Source organism: Nylanderia fulva, unplaced genomic scaffold (assembly GCF_048542155.1).
Source record: "Nylanderia fulva isolate GAGA-0341 unplaced genomic scaffold, ASM4854215v1 Scaffold1, whole genome shotgun sequence".
Lineage (NCBI taxonomy): Eukaryota > Metazoa > Arthropoda > Insecta > Hymenoptera > Formicidae > Nylanderia > Nylanderia fulva.
Genome location: NW_028189192.1, coordinates 1340922 through 1365083, shown reverse-complemented (window position 1 = coordinate 1365083; position 24162 = coordinate 1340922). Strand labels below are relative to the sequence as shown.

General features: G+C 31.6%; 1 protein-coding gene across 9 annotated transcripts in view; it reads right to left on the bottom strand.

The window, feature by feature from the left end:
- Nost (Nostrin) overlaps positions 1-21136 on the bottom strand; it is a 30551-nt gene extending 9415 nt beyond the window's left edge. Inside the window, exons 1-3 of one of the 9 annotated variants that reach the window (XM_085486755.1) lie at positions 21073-21136; positions 13509-15050; positions 11466-11954 (exon numbers count right to left, since the gene is read on the bottom strand). In XM_085486755.1, the coding sequence (XP_085342881.1) occupies positions 11466-11954; positions 13509-14528 (1509 nt within the window). In that variant the 5' untranslated portion in view covers positions 14529-15050; positions 21073-21136. The other 8 variants (XM_085486825.1, XM_085486690.1, XM_085486808.1 and 5 more) reach the window with 8 other exon arrangements.
- Between the last annotated feature and the right edge of the window lie 3026 nt (positions 21137-24162).

The window sequence follows — 24162 nt, the reverse complement described above, 5'->3', positions numbered from 1 at the left end:
ATATTAAGTATATAGTATATAATCAGAAAATTAAAAAAATAATTGTATTTAAAAGTATTTATAAATGTATTTAAATATAATTAGTGTTTAAATATATTTCGAAATCAAAGTATTTCAATAGTATTAAAATATATATCAAACAGTATCTTGTTTATTTAGGAAGAGAGACTTTATTTAAATGACTATCGATGTTTTAAATTTTTCAATTATTGAATTTTATTTTAAGGAATTTTTACTTCATAAAAAAAAATGCTTTGACAGAAACACTTATTGCGTGTATTTTTGAAAAATGTTTAGATATTAAACATGGCAAACAGTATCTTGTATCTTGTATTTAAATATTTTGTTTCTGCCCAACCTTGTACAGATTGTACGTATAATTTTCTATTTCGCAAATATTTCTGTGGGTGGGAAAAAGGGGTGGATTTCCTCGCCGCAAACTCGACATTCGATCATCGCGCCTTCGTAATATCGAATTATGTAATATCGGAATGTAGCTGCTGACGGCGAGATATTTTACATTTCCGTCTCGCGCGCGCGAAGTTACGTAAGAGTTAAAGTCGCGGGAACACTTGATGGGATCGAGAAGAATAAAATTCAGATATCTGTGTTACGACACTTTCTGCGGTTTCGAGTTTTCGAGCGTTGCGTGCAACGCAATATATCGATACGCATCATCTCCTCTCTTCGAGAATAATCGAGAAATCTCACGAATGTGCTTTCAAGCATCGTAATCTGGACCTTTTGCGTTTCAACTATTTTTATCGTCAATAAGAGAGCCTGTATACGTGGACAATTTATGCGTTTTATTATCGACACTCTTTTTTCTTTCGTCATATTTTATAAACTAATTGTAAGTCGTAAAAGATCGAAAACAACTTGGAATTGCGAAAGCAAATGATATATGTTTATATAGGTGCATATATGCATCTATATAAATAATATAATATGTAAATAATATATAAATAAGATATAAATAAGATATAAATAATATAAATATATATAAAATAATTTCCTCATATAATAGAGTATATAATAATAAAATAAAATTTTAACGTGTTGATTCAGTAAATGTTTCTTTTGCAGCAAATATTTACATATGATCTTTTAGGTAAACTTTGTTATCAGGGGAATGTCCAAGAAAAATAGAGAGAAACGTCATCGGTTGAAAAAGACGCATCTCTAAAAATATTTACACAATCGCGATTAAGTTTGATTGATTTAAAAATATCTAAGCAAATTGAGAAAAATATTTTTTTTATTTGCCGAACACACTTTTGTTATCAATAATTCCGGATGATCATTATTAGAATTGATATCGATTCTCGATATCAATTCTAATAATCAGCAACAAGATTCCCAATCTGATAACTCGTGTTTGATAAATGAAACGCGAGATATCTCCGAACGATAATCTTCTCCATGAATCGTGAATGATTATCTTTTTATCTGCGCGCGGAAAGGAAAGGCTTTTATACATAGAATGAATCATTTAAATTTCTATAAACACATTCGTAATTTTCACGGTAATTGTCAAATATTATCGTGTATGACTTTGACAGACACCTGAATTAATAACAATTACTCATCGTACACGTTGACGTTTACCAAGTCTTTCGTTCATTAATAAGGATTACGCGAAATTATTCTTTTGACAAACGTCACGGTAGAAATTACGCGGTCGTTTATTGCATAAAATAAAAAAATCATAATCGATGGAGGGCGTGTTCATGGTGGACATGGTCTATTTGTAATGAATGGCAGAGCAACTTTCTACGGTTTCGGTCTAAATTTTACCGAAAGTGGACTCTATATAACTATTATATATACTATGTCAGTATCTCGCGGCGACGTTAACGTAATCGTGATTGCATCTGCATAAGAAAAGAATTGCATACGCGATCTATCTCAGTCAAACAGTAGCTGAAATATTCGCGGTTGAAAGAGACTTCAGATCAGATTTATTATCGAGCGTGTCCTGAACGCTGATAATTATAATTCGCGGTGAAAAATCGTTTCAACTTAGTTTATCAATTAAAATTAATTTATGCGAGATATTTATATGCATATATGTATATATATATATATAATCGAGATACGCGAGGCGAAAGTTTGCAATCGAATTAATAAAATATGTCACGGAAATTAGAGACAAATTCGCCATCTCTTTTACGCAACGATTAGAGATCGTATAATCGAATCCAAACTTGATAGCCTTCGTTAGAACATTCGTCGACAAGTATCAGTGCAGTAATTAAATGCGTAATCGATGGTAGATTCGCCTTTTAACCATGCTATATTAAGTTAATCTTCGTTCTCTGTATTAGCATGTAATTCCGCGTGGAATACACTCAATGAATTACTCGTGCAAACAACGTTCTTTGCGTGTTAGATTGCATGTCATTTATGTAGAAATCAAGTAAAAAAACGCGTGCTTTGCTCCCCATTTGTGTATATAAATAAAATATTCAGAAATATCGACGAAATGAACATTTTAGAATTTCCTTCATATATATAAAATTTCATTAAAGCTCAAAAATAAATATATACAATATATAATAATTATATAAATTATATACCATGTATACAAATTATATATGTATATATTTATTAATTTATTTAATCTTCAATGAAATTTTGTGCCGCTATTTTAATCAATAATACTTTCGCTGATTTAAGAGAATGTATATTGTGCTTATAGAAAGTTTTTTAATACGTTACACAACATATAAAATTCTAAATAAAATTCTCTCCAGATCCTTGTCACGAATCAAAAAAAATACATTGTCAATAAATAAAGTGGCCTTTGGAATTCTGCTGCGCTCCGCTGCAATTTTATAGGAGCTACGAAACAATGAAATCGCGCCGTCATCCTGGATAACAACTCGAAATAAAAATTCTTGATGGAGATTTCTCGCGTGAATGATTCTGTAGTTGTTTAATCGGACCGTAAATATGACAAGTATCGCGAATAGTTTCGCGAGTGTATATAACGGTCGAAATAAATCGGCGATTATTATCAATTCGCGGAGGGGATTCGAAAGGTTAATCGATATACGTCTGTTCACGGTGCGTCGATGACGGCGAACGGGCGTGCGCTTGCAACAGGTGGTTTATTGCCATTCATTTCAATAGGACAGGTGCGCCGCTGCCAGTCAACGACCAGTCGATGACCATTGAATCTATTATACAGAGCGCGAATTCGCGTACAAGGTAATGTAGTACTCTCTCGAAATATATCAATATTCGTTATCATATTAATTATCAGCTACATCAAACCAATGCTCTTATCGCAACTCATTACATTCTCATCCAGATAAGACATTTTATTAGTTATTAATTCATATTTTTTATTATATATTGTATATTATATATAATATTTTATATAATATTATATAATATATAATATAAAATATTAAATATATAATATAATATAATATAAATATAATATAATAAAAATATATACCTAATATAATATAATATTATATAAAATATTATATAATATATAATATATAATATAATATAAAAAATAATCAAATGAGAAATATTTTTATCGACTCTCAATATTAAGAATAATTGTAATATAATAAAAAATAATATAATATATATATATATATATTATAATATAATATAAAATATAAAAAGATATTTAATATAAGATACAAATAATATAGATATAATATAAGGATAAGATAATAGAAGAGAATATCTATATAATAGTGTCTAAAATATGCAATTATATAATATAAAATAATATACTTATATATTTATTTCTAATTATATTATCTCTATGTAGGCCCCAAACAAAGAGGCATTGCAGACGCGAATAAAGAACATAAAAATAACTGATTAGGTTGGACTCACACGAAACATTCAGTACATTTCTGACACATAATAAATGAACATCATACTTTAAATTGGGACAATGTTAAGAATCATGGACAACGACAAATAATTATTATAAAAGACCTCATTCTGAGCTGCTACATATCAAGAACAAAAAATGGACTAAATTTAATACAAAGATACTGAGTTACTTAGCGAGTCGTATTTTGATATTTTGGATATATTAGCGAACAAGAAATAATAATAGGACAAATAGGACATTAACGAGTAAAACATAGATATTAGTTCATATATAAACACGCACGCTCTCCGATCAAGTAGAGTTTAAAATGAGCTGTCTTTCTGTATTGTTGGTTTGTTATGTGTCATCCTTAATAACTGTTAATAAGTAGCAAAATTATCAAGAAGAACGATGATAGGTAAGCATACTACCAATTGTAGGGGATACATATTATAATTTGGACATGCGTTGATCGGTAATTTTTTATAAATCGCAGCGCCTACGGAACGGGTTAATTTCTCGCATATTAACGATGAAACTATCCGAGATCTGAACAAATCAGGGATCATATCGAGGCGAACATTGTTGGACAGGACGGATTGAAACACGCGTTAATTACTCAAAAACTCTTGATTCTGAATAACTATAATTAAATTTCGATATTATGTGAATTGTAAGAATTTATATTTCAATAATTATACTGAAGAAGACCGCGTGCGGTCGAAACGTTTATAGAATGATTGTAATTTGCGTTAGTTTTAATATAATGACTGTAGTTTTATAATTTATACATGTAATAAATGGTAGTTGACTGAACATCTCGAATATTCAGCTCGATAAGTTGGCCTTATATTTATCACTTTGTTTTCAATATACGAGCGACAATTGTATTAATTTATTATTAATTTATAATTATACTTGTTTTGGACGAATCAGTACACAAGTCCAGTTTTGTGTAAAAAGCCAGGCTCGCTTTTAACGAGTACATATGTATCGCTTAAATACGGATGAGTCTGCACACATCCTTCGCTAATGTGACACAACGCGTGCGAACTTCCCGAATGGGACTTCCCTTTTATCCCATCGTATCGGCGAGAGTTCATCTACATTTATCGCTACAACAAAGAAACTTTCATCGCAACGAGGAGTGGTTTCTTTGTGTTTCGCAAAGGACTATTATAGCTCGTCAAATTACGTCCTAATTAGATATGAAAAAAAAACACATGTCGCTATCCGTGTCAATTCATTTAATGCGAGGCAATTGTACTAGTTGGATTTTAGATATAATCAACGACGAAAAATAATTTAATCTTTATTAAAAGAAATTCGACATCTATATATATAAAAATGAAATCTTCCCGCCCAGTTGAAAATTAATGCGATTATGTTGAAACAAATCCTTGGTTTCTTAAGTAGGATAAGAGAAGTTCCGTTGTTTTCATACTAATTTTCATGTTAATATATTACGACATTAGATATAAAAACACTAAATAAAAAAATTAAGAACAACATTGTATATAAAGGACAACATTTTAAAAATAAAGGACAAAATTAAGTTTTGGAAAAATGTATGAATCTAAAGGATAACTATTTGAAATTAAAAAAAATGGACGGTCACCAAATCTATGATAAATAACGCTAATAATAAATAATATTTTATATATTTAATATTTTATATTACATATTATATTATATTTTATATTATATTATATATAATATTTTATATAATATTATATATTATATTATATATAACATAGTTTGTAATTTAGATGAAAAGTGAAAAACTGCAAGAAAATGTGGAAAATAGAAAGGAAAATCGAATGAAAACGCTCGCGCTTGCATCCGCTGAAAATATATTGTATTTCTAAATACGGTAATTATTTCTTTTCATATAGTATATATCGTCTACGTGCATTTTCTCACAAACGCGCGAACACAAGAGCGATTATACTCGTTACGAGAGCGAGAGATCGTATGAATAACGATGGGCGTGCATGCGTTCCGAGAGACTTGTTCGCAAACTGCACACCGTCGGAATATTTAACGAGAATCGTTCTATTCTCTCTCTATCTCTCCTTTCCCTTTTACCGGCAATACTTCCTCCACGTTTAGCCTTCTCGCGGAGAAATCGCGGAGGTCGCGAAGACAGACGCCCGCCTGTCTTTCATTCGCCGCACTTTAATGCACTTTCCAACGTGCGCTTAATTTCGCACACGTTAGCGAAATGTATAAATGTACATATATCTGACAATGAATAGAAATTTTCTCCCTCTTTTCTTCCTCGTCATTCCTCTTCACGTATTCTCCTCTCGCTTTTCCATTCAAATTGTCGCGTCAATTAATTGGAAAATTGCACAGGTGAGAATGCATTTTATGTGATACGATTATAATAGTGATTTCTTTTTTTTTTTTTGCAACAATTTTTAAAATTTCCAAAAATACGGAAATCGTGGGTAGAGCAGAGTTTATCAAATACAAAATATACTTGACATATCGATTAGACAATTAACGATCGTGTGACAGTAATTGATTTAATTTTTTGAAAATATTTTCCTAAAAAAATGTGTTTTACTCCAGTATAAGAAATTTAATAAATAAAAATGGATATGCATTATATAAACCTTTTATACTCATATTTCTAAAAAAATTAAATAAAATAAAAAATAATTTGATTTAAGAAAATAAAATTCAAGACAGAATTATTATATTATTTTGATTTGTCAAATGTGGTACAAATTTTCTACCACTTGAAATTGTCCGATTATAAAAGCATCATTAAATATAAAAAACATAATAACCGTGTCACTCTCATCTGTCTGTTCTATACTCTTCGACAAAAGCGATGTACACGATTCCATTTACGATGTTTCACGTCCTTGACGAATTTATACGTCACGTATAAAATGAACGACGGAGAAACTCGCGATGTGACCCCCACGCTATATCGATGCATCCGCGGTCGAATGCAACTGCAGTCAAGGTGCAGCGCGCAATCTTTTCCGTTCTCCAGGGCCACGGGGTCTTTCTAAGCACGCTTGCACTTGTACCATAGTGTTGTGCTTAGATGATTTTTAAATTAGTCAGCTAAAGATGATTTTCTTTTAAATATATCTAATAGATAAAAGATAAAATTTAATGGCGATTCTCATCTGGATATATAATTTCTAGATATTATTATTTTGAAGATCGCTTACTTTTTTATGTAAACATAGTTATAAAAAAATATATATTCATATATTATAATGATTTTATTATAATATAGGAATATATAAAATATATTCATATTTTTATTGGTAAATTTTTATAATATCGCATACTGCTTAAGTTCTACATACTATTTAATAAAAATACTTCAGTATTTTGATGTGCTATGATTCTAAACCAAATTATCTGAACATTATTCTAGATAATTTCGTGAAGATAACACATTTTTATCTAAGATGCAGATATGTAACTAATACATATTTTCATTATCTACGTAAAGATCAGATGACGCCAAAATTTCATCTAGATGCTCATCTATATAATTTTACTTAGATAACAGCAAATACTAAAAAATGATAAAAGTACACTGAAAAAAATTACTAAATTAATACACATTTAGTTCAATACTGCCGAATAAATAATTTATTTGAAACAAATAAATATTTATTTGTTTTGAAAAGGATTTCTTATATCAAATAAATATTTTCCATATCAAATAAATATTATTAGTTTTAAATAAATGATTCATTTCGCAATATTGAAATAAATACCCATATAGCACAAAATATTATAAATGTTTTCAAAAAATATTTCTAAATATTTCTATAAAATGTTGCATAAAACATTTTAAAATAGTTTTGCGAATATTTTTAAATAATTTCAAAATTGTTTGTAATAACATTTTTTAGAATATTTTAAAAAACATTGAAAAATATTTTTAAAAATGTTCTTTACCGCTTAGATAATATTTTCTTAAATATTTGGTACATATATTTTTGAAATATTAATTTAAATTTATATTCAAAAATATTTTCGAGAATTATTTTATCTTTTAAGAAATATTTTTAAAATCTTTTCAAAATATGTTGTGCTGCATGGGTACTTATAAGAATTAAATGAATTTTTTTCAGAGTACAGAAAGAGACACATCGAAAGCGGTCAACTGTCACGTATATCTACATATGTGTCTCTATGATAAGTGTGTCTGTATGCGCGAAACAAAGTCGACTATTTTCTCCGGGCAACTTTCCCACACTTTCCATGCTTTGCTCTTGCCGATGCTTTGAAGCATGACTCGTGTGTGTATGTACATAGATATGTCTGGCTTGGCGCCATTTCTCCCGGACAGTCGATAAATCTCTCGATCGGACACTCGAGCGCGGTCTCTCTTGTAAAATTTCGACTCGGGGAAAGCGGATGCGAACCGGGAAAGCGATATATCTTCGCTGTCGTCCCGGGCCCCCGTGTATTAATTATACATTTGTAACTTATTAATTAAAGATCGCGAAATTTTCGAACCACTCTCTCCGCGCATCTCTTTCAAGATTCCTATCTGTCAGATTTTATATATTTTTTCTTCCTTTCAGAACTGCGTGTAGCTCTCTAAAGAAAATGCGGACGTTCTCTATCGAAAATAATATCGACATCTCTATCGATAATAATTTCAAATTCATTTCTCACTAAATTCGTCCGAAGTCTTCCTTCTTTGCGAATTTTTATCGGAACAATTTTAAATAAATTGAAAGTGCGAGATCTACATATTAATACTCGTCAAAGAAATTTTAGTTTATTAAAAATAATCAGCGGAGATCGATATTTTTGCAAACTTTTATCGGAACAATTTTGAAGAAACCGAAAGTGCGAAATCTATATGTTAATATTCGTCGAAGTTTTAATTCATCATCAAGAATAATCAGCAATGATGGATGTCTTCAAAAAGGGGAAGAAGCTGAAAATTTTATGACAGATTCACATTCGAATGACATAACGTGTGACCTTTAATAAATCGACAAAAAGCATTCTAAACGCGTCAGAAAATGCTGTAATAGTGAAAGCGATATTCCGGCGCGAAAAATGTCATCGAGCGAAAAAAAGCACACGGGAATTTAGTTTCTAACTACACGAGTGTCGCTTATTTATCGCGCGCGCATCTCGTAAAGTCTCGTCGAAATGGCTACCTGGTTTGTGTCTGCTATAAAATATCTGTGGAAACGCAATAATTTTGTGTAGACAACCAGTCGACGAGAGTATTGCAGAATGGCGATAAAAATCCATAGTGAAAAATCTTTTTCGATTAAATAGCTCTAAAAAATATTCCGGACGAATAATAAACGCTTTTAATGAAAACAAAAAATTTATAAAATTACGATTTACGAAGATGTATTTTTTTTTTAATTTGCGAATAATAAAATAAACTATTTTAATTATATCTGACAGCGCATTTTTTCAGAAACTATTCAACACTTAATTTTCACTCGATAATTTATCAAGATAGTTTTGCGTATCTTTCTTGTTCAGAAGTTAAGAATGAAATGAGTTTATTAAGAAGAATCAGTAATAGATATGCGTAATAGATATGCGGAGGCCGTAAAATGTCATTCAATATTGATGAATGAGTCACGAATTCTTGAGCATGATATTTCATTCGAGTGTCAGATTCGTTGTTTGTAAGTGCATTTGATGCACGTAAATCATAGAGACATACAAAATTTAAAATTGTTCAAGCAAAAAAAACGCGTATATAATTATATACATATATAAAATAGATATGTATATAATATATATAATAAATAAATAACAAATTTTAAATACATCTCTCTTATACATTTTTTCTTTTATATTCACCTTTCCTCTACAGTTTAGAATTAGCTATATCGCGAAAATTGTTACCGGCTTTCATTAAAATCCTTCGAGCAAAGTCCCTTCATCTTACGACACGGTTTTTAATGATGTCGATATTAACCTACATGAACTGTAAAGCTCATTCAATGAATCGTAAAACTCGGCCTCATTCATTACGAACGCGACTTCTAACAGCTCCTACACACATATGTGGTCTACTTGACAAGGACAATCGCGAAATAGAATATTTAATTAATGATGTAGCGAAAGATATTCAAAGAGCAATTCATAGAACATAGTTCGACAAATTGTTCAACATTAAAAAATATATATATATATTTAATAATATATATTAATAAAATATATATAATTAAAATATAAAAGATTTTTTTAGATAAGTATAAATACACTGAAAAAAATTGTTAACTTGACTAAACCTTTCAAGTAAATTACTATTTTGTCGTTTAAACATATATTATTATTTAAGTCAAATATACGCTTTGTTAAATTTAATATATTATATTTAATTTAAATATTTTTATATGTTCAATTAACAATATATTATTTAGTTAAACGATTTAGTCAAGTTAATAATTTTTTTTAGTTGTAAATACATATAAAATTGTTATCAAATTCTCATAATATTCCATGTACTATTTCACTATTAAAAAAATTTGCAAATAAATTACATAGCCTCTTTCATCATTATTGATTTTAATTGAACTTTGAATTATTCAAATTACAATGACGAATACAACCGAGAAAACTTTGCTTTATAATTCCACTCGAACTTCGAATCTACACTGAAAAAAAAAATTATTAACTCGACTAAATCTTTCAACTAAATATTATATTTTATGAATTGAACACATAAAAATGTTGAAATAAAATATAACAAAATGAATATTTGATTTAAATACTAATATATGTTCAATTAACAAAATAGTAATTTAGTTAAAAGACTTAGTGAAGTTAACAATTTTGTTCAGTGTATCTTTGTTCTCACTTATTTTCTTTCTCTCTCTCTTTCTAACTTGAAAAGAATGCGCATCACGTTCGATCGCAATGCGAATGAATGTGCGCACAACTGCGCAAACACACGTCACGTCTGTCATCGAGCAACGAAATAAGGTAGGAAAGAAAAGTAACGAGCAGTGTTGTGCTTGGATAATTTTAAAATTAGCTAGATAAAGATGGAATAAAATATGTAAATTTATCTCAGATGGAGATGATTTTGTTTTGAATAGATACAAGATAAAATTATATATATAGCGACTCATCTAGATAATTTCCAGATAATAGATATTATTTTTAAAACTGCGTATATAAACACAATTATATTAAAAAAATATAAATTATAAAAGGTATATAAAAATATATTCATATTTTTATTTATAATTTTTATCGCTTATATTGCTTAAGCTTTATTATTTAAGTATCTTTATGTGCTATGACTCTAAACCAAATTATCTAAGCATTATTATAGATAATTTAATAAACAAAGAACACTTTTTTTCATCTAAGATGTTATAGATAAAACGATATTTTTAAAAGATATTTTTTAAAAAATATCTTTAAATTATTTTTAAAAATATTTTTAAAAGATATTTTTATAGAAAGAAATTTAATTAAATTTTGTTTATATAAAAAATTTTGATATAAACATATTTTTATATTTCCATATAAAAATAAGATGGCGCCAAAATTTCATCTAGATAATCACCCATATAATTTCATTTAGATAACAGCAAACACACTATAAGGAGGCTCCGAGAGCGCAAAGAATAGGTACCTCCTCGATCTCGTAGGTTTGCAGCAGATGAGTGGAGGCCATTAACCCTCTGATTGACCCGAGCATTCTCCTCTTAATCAGGCCACCTTTCCCAGCGTCCCTCGACGTCTCGCAGCTGATCTCCGTCGGCGCCGTCGTCGTCATCGTCGTCGTCGGCGTCGTCGGCGTGGTCGACGACGACGTTCTCGTCCCCGGGTCGTTCTCCAGATCGTTCGAGCAGAGCTTGTCCACGCTGAAGGACACCGGAAGCTGCAACCTCGTCCTGCTGTTCTCCAAGATGTCGTCCGAGCTCGCCGTCTTCCTCTTCAAATTCCCGCGGTCGAACGACGTCGGTCTCTCCTCGTCGGAGACGTTCGCCTCCTCCGACACCGACGACAATCCGAATTCTTCCACCCTGGTGATCGACCCGGACTCCTGGGTGCGCGCCCGTGTCAGATCGTAGAAACCGCGTTGTTTGCTCTTGGATGTCCGCGTAGTGTCATCTCGCACCTTCGCGAGAATATACATTTTTCTCGATGAAAGGTGGAAAAATTATAATATTTTTTCCCCAAACCCAAGGAGAAAGAAAGTAATCGTTTCTGGAAATCTTGAAAAATTTCAGACTAAAGTTATCAGAAAAACTATTTTATATAAATTCTTTATGTGAATCAGTAATGAAAAAATTAATTTATCCTTCTTTTACAAGATTCAGTATTTAATCACAAAATCTGCTTAATTATAAATTAAGAAATAATTAAATACTAATTAAATAATATAATTAATTACAATTATATTGAATATATTATTATAAATATTAATTAAAATAATTATACAATTAAAAACATGAATTTCTCCGCAATATAAATTTTTTTATGATTGAAAGAGTTTTAATTTATTAATTTTGACTAGAGAGACTAATAATTTTTTTTTCAAGACTTATACAGCTAATAAACTTCAAAAACCTTCCTATTATTACAACTTTAATCTTAGAAATTTCTCAAAATTGCGACAGAATATTTGTGACTAAAATTACGTTGAGCAAACTACAAGAAATGAGTTTCTCTTGATTTCTTTGCAACTATCGAACTGTAATTTTTCCTCGCTTTCCGTGAATCGAGGAATCGTGAATCGAGGAAATCGTGATATTCGAAACCCATATTATGTTGCTTAGCTCAACATTCGTTACGTTGACCATCTATTACGGCCAATTGTAAAATCCTCGAGCAACGAAGCAACGAATCAGAGTGAAAGCGGAATAAATCCGTAATTTGCGAGGGTCCACTTCATACGTCGAGGTCGTGTATACTTAACTTCTCCTCAAATTATAAACTCATCCCGCTCATATACATATGTAATATACATGTCAAATATCGTCATAAACATTAGTTAAAATTGACCGACTTAAGGAAATTATAAATGAATTTTTAAAAAGGATTTAACTAATTTCCATAAATGACGTCGATTATAAATTTTTGTCTACTTTCGTATTCTGGGCCAGTTTTTCTATTCCGATGAAACATACACGGCATAAAAAATATCCTTTTAATGTACAATTTTTATTTATATTCTATACATGCACGGCCTAATGTAAAGTAATAGAAAAAGAGAGAAAGTGCTAAATATGGAGGTCAAAGACATCAAGAATACAAAAACACCGGAATACAAAAGCACAAGAATACAAAAGTAGAAAGTCGAGAGGAGGAATTTTATGTTACAAAAGTTGTATAATATTGTCTTCAAGAATAGAAATCAAATAAATTTCAAATTTTCTATCCAAATTATTTCATATGTCTGTCTATTTTAACTAATCTTTATTAACCCTTCTGCCAATTCATAATTTTTCATCCTGTGTAGATACCCGGGTGTTTTCAATGTATGACAAAAATTCTTTTATAATAGCTACAAAAAATACAAAATTGCTCTTTTCACATCTGATTGTACGGAATTTTTATTATATTTTTATAATAAAATCTAATAAACCGGGTACCTATTTTAATTTTTATTAAATTAACAACCCTATTGAAAGTGTTGTTAATTGAGCAATTTTTTTTTTTGCGACGCTACCTCGGGATTCAGAGCACCGACAGCCTGCAACCGCGCGTGCCTGTTGACAACCTCGCCGATCCTGATTTTCTCCTCTCGCAGCCAGCTGCGCATCCTGCCCCAGGCTTTGCCCAGTCTTCGCTTCTGCAGCTTCATCCGCCTGCTGCGAGCGGAACCACCGCTCACCGAGCCCTCCTCATTCGGACATTCGGGATCCGAATAGGATCCCGACATGGACGCTATTCCGGCGTCGTAGCCGTCGCTATCGGACGCGCCGTAGCTTCTGCGACCGGACTTGAGCGACCTGGTGGAACGTTTGGTCTGGTCCCGTTGCTGTTTGCTCCTCTCGTTGAGAGAAACGTTCGATGGCGTCATCGTCTCCCTCTCTCCGTTCAAGGACGCGTCCTTGGCCGCGGGCATGTCGTAGAGAACCTGGCGAGTCACCGACGACGAGAACTCGACGCTCGTTTCCTTATCGTCCGATCGTTCCAAGGAGACTCGACTCGGGGCGCTCTTGGGTAGGTCGTACAGCTGATTCTCACTCGCTGAATCTTTCGTCTGATCGCTCGTGTCGACCTCCAGGATCACGATTTCGTCCCCATCCTCGTGAAAGTCCTTCTCGTCGGTCCGCAGGAAGCTGAAGCTGATCGTGGGCACTCCATCGGCATCTGTCTCCACCTTCGCGGTGGCGTTCAGCTCCAAAGTGGTACTGTGCCTCTTCCGGTTCCGATTCTTGTCGTTCAGGATCGCCTCCTTGTTCTGGTACAACGCCTCGTTCATCGATAAGGGTCTCCCGGTCACTTTCGCTCGAGTGTCCTTTTCCAAGGACTCCGTGTCCTTGACTACGGATCCGACTTCCGGCTCTTCTCCGTTCTCGACGACGTCGTGACTGGCTTCTTCGTGGAACTCGCGACAGTGCACGATAATCGGCGCCGGGACGTCGTACCACGTTGTCGTCGCGACGCCAGGAGTGCCATTGCTCAAGGTCAAATTCTTGGAGGGAGACCTCAGGGCTGTCAAAACGTGCCTCACCTCGTTCATCGTCGACGCGTGTAAATAGAAAGGTAAGAGAATCCTCTCCTTCGACTCGACTCTTCTCGAGGGTCTCTTCTTCGCTTCTTCTCTTTCTCTCTGTTCTTTCTTCTGGTTATCTCCTTCTTAGCTGGATCCCATTGCGAGAAACGCCATTAAGTCGAATCGCGACGAACAACGGTGTAGCAAAACGTGTCTCGAAACCGCGTGTCCTTATTTATATCCATGTTTGCTATTCTACTTAAAGACTTTTGATTTCCTGATTTTCTTCTTAGACGAGGTGACAATGGTGATTAAAATCCGCCGTCACTTCTCTTCAGGTGATGCATGATGGACTATTCTTTTAGACGACACCTTCCGTATCTTTCCTCGTCACTTGTCAAACTTTGACATCGCGCACAATTTTATTTCCTCCCTGCACTTCTTCCATTTTCACTCTCGTTTATCGTCCAACAATAAATGTTCATCCCTTATTCCTAGCAAATTTCGCTTATATAAGAAGTAAAATTCCCTACGAGATTCTCGTTTATTCTACACAGGAAAATTGGTGTTCAAATTTGTGTGTTAAATATTTAACATATTTATGTGGTAATTTAACACATTGCTGTTATGTTAATTGAACTTAAATGTTAAATTATTAAAACAACTGATGAAAGATGTAAAAATAGCATTTTTAATTTTACACAGTAAATATGTTCTGTTTTATTGGTGAAAAATTATCTGTTAAAATTTACAGACAAAACTGTTGATTTTTTATTTTATAATATAAATGGTGATGATAAAATTAACATATTTTAAAACTATGTTTTAATTTTACACAAAATTTATTTAAAATTACTTCAAGTTTTGCATTTATTTGATATTAAAATATTAATTCCGTATTCGCGTCTCTATTTAACATATCTATATTATATTAAATGAACACAAAATGTTCAACTATGCACGTTCCACGGTCTCTCACGTGGCAAGGACGCTGCAATTAGGCGTATCACTTGATCACATGATCACTCGAGCGAGAATGTCATCTGACGAGAGAATTTCTTGCAAATTCCCAAGCAAATTTCACAGCCAGACCTCGGGAAGTTCCGCGGAACAAATACCTTATTACCTATACGAATCTCGTTTATTTCTGAAAGATTCTCGACGAGAGGAGCACCTGGACGGTCAACTTCGTTCCACAATCAACCCGGAGACACTGACTATGACGCGAATCGGAAAAGGAGCAACACACGCAATAACGACAATGACGTTATAGTGCCGAAGAGGGAGGTGATTGGCGGAACCAATATATATACGATACGACGATAAGGAGAGAGTGACGTTGGGTAAATTTACCGCGAATATGCACGTCGCGTTTATTCGCGCTTATTTACGAGTCATCGGCTTAACGCGTACCTATATGTGTGTACTTTGGTAGACTCTCACGTGCCTTGGCAAGCAACGGCGTCGCGAACGATGAAATTCCTGCTTGGATTCACGCGTGACACGCATATATATATGTATATATGTATATCAGTGTTGTGCTTAGAGGATTTTAAAATTAGCTGGATAAAAATATGAGATGAAAATATATATGTAAATTAATCTTTTCTTCTCGAGTAAAGTGGAGTTGATTTTGTTTTGAATATATTTAGATACAAGGCAAAATTATATAAGGCGTTCGTTTAGATAATATTATTTTTTAAACCGCTTATGTCAATTATAAAAGGGATATAAAAATATGTATAATCATATTTTTGCAAATTTTGTAAATTGTGTTAAATATTTAACATATTCGTGTGTTAATTTAACATGCTGTTGTGTTAACTGAACTTTAATGTTAAATTATTAAAACGACTGAAAAATGTGCATTTTTAAATTTTACAACAAATATGTTCTGTTTTAGTGACAAGATTTAGCTTTTACACAGAAAAAAAATGATTTTTTATTTTATAACATAAGTGGAGATGATAAAATTAACATATTTTTGCATTAAAACTATGTTAATTTTACACAAAATTGATTTTAAATTATGTGAAGTCTTGCATTTATTTTGTGTTAAAGTATTAATACAGTATTCGTGTCTCGATTTAATGTATCCATATTATGTTAAATTAAAACAAATTTTTAACTGAGATGTAGATGTAAACAGTGTTGTGCTTAGATGATTTTAAAATTAGCTAGATACAAATGAGATAAAAATAATGTAAATTCATCTTAGATAAAATAAAGATGATTTTGTTTTAAATAGATACAAAATAAAATTATATGGCGGCTCAAATATATGTATTCATATTTTTATTTATAAATTTCTATCGCTTACTGCTTAAGTTCTACTATTTAAATATTTTTATGTGCTATGATTCTAAACCAAAATTATCTGAAAATTATTCTAAATAATTTAATAAAGATACTATTTTTTTCATCTGAGATGCAGATATAGATAATACATATTTGTATCTATATAAAAATAAGATGACACCAAAAAGTTTCATCTAGATGATCATCTATACAATTTTCTTTAGATAACAGCAAACCCTGGTTATAAAGATGAGATGACGCGAAAATTTCATCTAGAAATTCTAGACGATCATCCATATAATTTTATTTAGATAACACAGCAAACACTGATAATATATATATATACACGCGTTTCGTTCGAGCGCGACGAAGCGATCTCCTCCGGTATATATTATGTAATTACGCGTTCCAATTTTCCACTTTGAGGATAGCACATCGAAGTCCATCCATCTCTTCTTCTCTTCTCGCGCTCTCGTTGCGCATCGCGCGCAACGACCAGCCCCGACGTCACGTCGCGCACTGGATAACGCGCGTTCGCGTTCGAACCGCGGAGTCGCCTTCGATGATGATCGGCCGGTTTCGCGTTTTAGCGAGCAAAAAGCGGCCGCCGCCGCCTCGCGACGCGAATTCGCGGAGTTTCGATTCGCCGCGCTTTCGCGCGCAATTGCATTCCGCAAAGTATGCCTTTATATGCGCAAAACGTCGCGTCGCATGCGCGTCTCTATTGTCAAATGAACAAATGTCTATTTTTAAAGAAAAAAAATATGCCAGTCGCCTTATCGAAAAGCGATAAATATTTATGTAGTCGTTGGATACAAATTCAACAATTTGTATATGTAAAAAGGTGGTACGAGTGGACTGAAAGGAAGGATATTTTTTCTTTTATGCATATATTGCAATTAGAGATGGAATCGAGTTTAATATGTATTTAAAAATTTGAATCTGAGAGTCTAATAATCAAGTTTCATTTTCTAGAATGCGAGTATTATTCATAAGAAATAATATTTCATATATACTGTCCTTGCGAAGTAATCAAATCTAGAGCAATTATATATTTGAATTTTAGATTAAGTGTCTGCAAGGTTCGAGATAATATTTATAAATATTTTCTATCGTAAAGAGTCGAATCTTTTACAAGTAGTATTCGAACTCTGGCTTTTGCTCATTTTTTTAAGATATTTGAAGAAGGTTTTTTTTAAGTAATTAAGAGAGTTTGATGCAAAAGGAACAAATTCTAATTTAAGATATTTAATCCCATCGTTAATTACCGGTGACTCTTTTAAAAAAATCCGGACGAAAAAATGATTAGCCATTATAACTTTTTAGGTAATACATCACATCTGAAATTTAGTTACCATGCTAAATTTTAACTACAGGAATACTTAAAATTTAACTTTGGTTGCTATATATTTTTTCCCGCACGAGGAATACATTTCGCGCTAATCAGCAATCATCAATTTAATATTCCAAGGGTAATAGCAACGAATCGTTATGCAATCGAGCTACATATTGCACTGATCCCGCTACAGGATGACCTTTCCGCTACGTAAAAAAGATGGAGCGATAATTATGTATGCATATACTTACACGGGCGATATCGATAGGTCGCGTTTGTATAGTATTATTAGATATTCACGGGAAAAAAAATTAGTTAAATTTTACCTGTATTCCGTGTTTGCTGTTATCTAAATAAAATTATATAGATCATCATCTAGATGAAATTTTGGCGTTATCTTATTTTTATATACAAATATGTATTATCTATATCTGCATCTTAGATGAAAAAAGTATTATTTTTACTAAATTATTTAGAATAATTTTCAGATAATTTTGGTTTAAAATTATAGCACATAAAAATACGTAAATAGTCGAACTTAAGTAGTATCCCTTTAATAATTTACATTTTTTTTTAATAACTGCGTTTACATAAGCATTCTTAAAAATTATTATCTAGTCGAATTGCCATAATTTTATCTTTTACCTAGACATATTTAAAACAAAATCATCTTCATCGCATCTAGTAAGATGAATTGACATATTTTTATCTCATCTTTATCTAGCTAATTTTAAAATCATCTAAGCACAACACTGTCTGTATTACACATGAAATTTAGTTATCGTGTCTAAAGTTTAGCTATGACAGCTAATATTTTTTAGCTATAGAATTCTCCGTTTAGCTATAGCTAAAAAATGAACAAAAAATTTTAATTCACATTTTAAATTTACATTTTTTTTTTAAATTTTTTGCTACTTGATCGACGTCCGGAATCTCTTGCTCCTACACGTCCGGATCGGAGCAACGCGACGACTGTCGACTTCGGCCTGGAAGTTCGCGTTATACAATCGCGGGGAACAATTAGGTATGTTATATACCGTGTGTACCCAGTGTTTCTATTGCGCAATCGCGCGCCGACGTATTCGAGCTTGTTTTTACGACGGCACGTTTTATCCCGAAGAATCGCCGATCTCGAATTAACCCAGAGATCCTCTCTCCTTCTTTCTACAACGCGATATTATTATATCGCCTCGAAGAGCGATCGTCCAGAAATATACTTCGCTGGTTAATAAGGTATTGCATAATTTTTCGATCAAAATACCACTATATCGACGCTGGAATTTATAGATTATTATATATAAAATTATATAAACGAAGAAAAATGCCATGATAATTATTGAAATATCCTATTAAAAATCCTACATATAATTTATTGAAAAATCAAAATAAAAAGAATAAAAATTATTAAATCAACCACTATAATACCACTATATCGACGCTGGAATTTATAGATTATTATATATAAAATTATATAAACGAAGAAAAATGCCATGATAATTATTGAAATATCTTATTAAAAATCCTACATATAATTTATTGAAAAATCAAAATAAAAAGAATAAAAATTATTAAATCAACCACTATAATACCACTATATCGACGCTGAAATTTATAGATTATTATATATAAAATTATATAAACGAAGAAAAATGCCATAATAATTATTGAAATATCCTATTAAAAATCCTACATATAATTTATTGAAAAATCAAAATAAAAAGAATAAAAATTATTAAATCAACTTCTTGTAAATCCTATATAAAAGAATTCTGTGGACATTAGAAAACGACAATCATCTCTCTTTGAATTCCTTATTCTTGATTGACATATCTTGGGAAAATATTAGTATAATGATATGACATATATGTAAAAAGTACAAGAAATTGAAATTTATGTCTCGTTTAAAAATTCCTGCACCTTTTGCATTCCGCTACTTTACAAAGGTGTAAAAATCGAGGCCACGCCGGCATTCTCGCTGTTGCTCGAATAAGCAACGCGGTTGTCACGAAAATAGAAACTCTGCGGACCAACGCTAATTCCTCGCGAAGAGTTTGTCTTTTTAATCTCTAAATAGCCGCGTGACTTTAACCAAGCTCTCTCTACTGCCTGGTAAACAGATACCTACAAATAATTAGATGCGGTACTATTTTTTATATACAATAAAAAGCATTTTTATAGAGAAAATATGTGTACAGAAATAAAATAAAAAATATAGCATTGAAAATAAAAAATATAAAATTATAACGCATGATGAGAGAAAAATTTCGATCAAATCTCCTAAACAATCTTCGAAATTCAACCTTCTCGCGTTTCCTATATAGAGCGATCACGACTTCGATCAGTTTCACCTTCGCAACCAATGAAATGTCAAGGTTTGTCGTTAGAATTTAGTGTCCTCGAAAGAGAGAAAGAGAGAGATCGAAACTATTTAATGTCAAAATAATATGATACATCAACGTTACACAGAGAATTTTCTCTTAAAGTTTACCCTGAAAATCATGCTAATTGTGGGACAATATGGTAAGAGTTCCCCTGATTAAATCCACCACAATAAAAAATATTAATATGCACATAATAAAATTAATCGAACATATATTTTATATCTTTATCGCGGATATTAATATTTTATATTGCGCTGTAAATATTAATCAGAGAAACTCTAATAAAATATTCTTCCAATATTGTCCCATGATTTCATGATCAGATTTTCAGGATAAATAAATGAAGAGAAAAATAAATAATAGATATTTTTACTTCAAGCTAGGTTTTGCAAAATCACGGAAAAATCGCGAAGAAAGAATACACAAATTACATCTATTCTCCCAGCAGATTCCCTAAACTCCTCTCGATTCCGCGCATCGCGGATCTCCCGCGTCTTTTCGACACTTTAACAATAGTAAAGAATAGAGAAACACTAGGGCATAGAGATGCACATACACACTAGGACACCCACGGGAAAGAAAGAGGCGCTTAAAAACGCGCGTAAGTGCACGTAGCGCTGCACCGACGTCAACTGCGGACCGCTCGTTGTGCTTTGCGGGAACGAGTGCGGAAACGCGCCAAGTACGCAGGATGGGAAAGGAGGGAGAAAGAGAGAGAGAGAGAAAGAGACAAGCAGCGTACGTGCACCGGCGTAACCCAAAAACGAACGCGGTAGCTCAGAGAACGCAAAGTGCATAGTTTTAAGGCAACTATGTATGTATATGCATTTCTCTCTATCTCTAGGCGGCCGATTACGCACTTATGTATGTATGTATGTGTGCGTGTGTGTGTTCGTGTTTCTCTGTTTCTCGGATTATATTTAACCCGTCCCGCTCTCAGATCGCGGTTTCTCTCGCTCGTCCTATACGATTAACACATGTAGAATTATAATATTTGTAGATAAGAGAGAGAAAGGGAAATGAGAAAGACACAATTGCATATTTGCATTCGAATACTTGGAGTGCATAATTAATTTTTCTGAGCAAAATTTGGTAAAATAATTTTTGCACGAAAAAGTATAATATAAATCTTATGTAAAAAGTTCTCTGTAAAATCTTAAAAAGAATGTTGAGCTATAAAATAGTTTGTGGAATAAAAAATGTAAATGATAAATGCAATATTGAGCAGAGGCAAGTTCGAAGCAAAATAAGTTGCACATGTAGAATTATAATATTTATAAGAGAGAGAAAGGGAGATGAGAGAGACACAATTGCATATTTGCATTCGAACACTTGAAATGCGTAATTAATTTTTCTGAGCAAAATTTGGTAAAATAATTTTTGCACGAAAAAGTATAATATAAATCTTATGTAAAAAGTTCTCTGTAAAATCTTAAAAAGAATATTGAGCTATAAAATAGTTTGTGGAATAAAAAATGTAAATGATAAATGCAATATTGGGCAGAGACAAGTGCAAAGCAAAATAAGTTGCACATGTAGAATTATAATATTTATAAGAGAGAGAAAGGGAGATGAGAGAGACACAATTGCATATTTGCATTCGAACACTTGAAATGCGTAATTAATTTTTCTGAGCAAAATTTGGTAAAATAATTTTTGCACGAAAAAGTATAATATAAATCTTATGTAAAAAGTTCTCTGTAAAATCTTAAAAAAAATATTGAGCAATAAAATAGTTTGTGGAATAAAAAATGTAAATGAAAAATGCAATATTGGGCAGCGGCAAGTGCAAAGCAAAATAAGTTGCACATGTAGAATTATAATATTTATAAGAGAGAGAAAGGGAGATGAGAGAGATACAATTGCATATTTGCATTCGAATACTTAAAGTGCATAATTAATTTTTCTGAGCAAAATTTGGTAAAATAATTTTTGCACGAAAAAGTATAATATAAATCTTATGTAAAAAGTTCTCTGTAAAATCTTAAAAAGAATATTGAGCTATAAAATAGTTTGTGGAATAAAAAATGTAAATGATAAATGCAATATTGGGCAGAGGCAAGTGCAAAGCAAAATAAGTTGCACATGTAGAATTATAATATTTATAAGAGAGAGAAAGGGAGATGAGAGAGACACAATTGCATATTTGCATTCGAACACTTGAAATGCGTAATTAATTTTTCTGAGCAAAATTTGGTAAAATAATTTTTGCACGAAAAAGTATAATATAAATCTTATGTAAAAAGTTCTCTGTAAAATCTTAAAAAGAATATTGAGCTATAAAATAGTTTGTGGAATAAAAAATGTAAATGATAAATGCAATATTGGGCAGAGGCAAGTGCAAAGCAAAATGAGTCATCGAGTGTATAATTATCACGAATAAGTGTAATAAAAAATAATTGTACTCTATATGCATATATAGAGTAAAAATTATTATGCAATTATTTTGCAGAAATATTTATCTGTTTTAAAAAAAGATGTTCTTATATGAAATAAACATTTTTCACGTCAAATCAATATTCTTAATTTCAAAATGATCTATTAAGCAGTATTGAAATAAATATTTATTCGAATTCAATAAATTTTTTTTCAGTGCATCAGCTGGTTTCTATGTAAAAAAGCCTTATCATACGTAGTATAAATAACCAGAATAACTCGAATATTCCCAAGGCTTTTATGCTAAGCGAGACTATCTTGTCGAAGACACCAAGACAGGAATCGTTCATCTTGTGATAAGAATGCAACGATGGTAAAAGTTGGCAGTATGCAATTTCCATTCTATGCAAGTGAACGAGATTCATCGTACAGAAATCTTGGGAAATTTTAGGGGAACATTTGCACCACGTATCTATACGACACGGGAACGATCGAAGGTCGCGATTGTACGAAAATATGTGTACATATATTCATCAGGATTGAGTAATAACTAGTTAATTAGTTAAAAGTTAAAAAAAAGTTGAAAAGTTAATAACTTTTAACTCAGCTTGGTTAATTTAAAATGTATTAATTTTTAACTTTTTTCCTAAGTTACATTTTTTTATCTCTAAATACCATTATTGTTTTTTTCTGAGTTATAAACGTATTATTTTTAAATTGAAATATTATTAATTTTTATGTTCATTTGTCATCAATTGTAATTACTAAAAAATATTAATATATAATATATTTCTTATATAATAATATTAATATATAATATATTTCTATATAAAAATCAAAATTTCTTCGTTATTTGTTATTATACACTTTAAAAGAATTAACAAACCAAATTCTAATTTAATATAAAAAATATTTTTAAAAATTAACCATTGATTTTAACTTCAGTTAACTTAACTTTAACCGTGTACTTACTTAGTTTTAAAAAATCATTAACTTATCCAATCCTGGCAATTTCCATTCTATGCAAGTGCACGAGGTTCACCGTACAGATGTCTTGGGAAATTTTCGAGGGACATTTGGACCACGTCTCGAAGGTCGCGATTGCACGAAAATATGTGTATATATATTCGTACACACATCCTTATTGACGCTAAACGCGTATGTTATTATACGACGAAGGGATAAAATAGTTTGTGGAATAAAAAATCTACATGATAAATGCAATATTGGGCAGAGGCAAGTTCGAAGCAAAATAAGTTGCACATGTAGA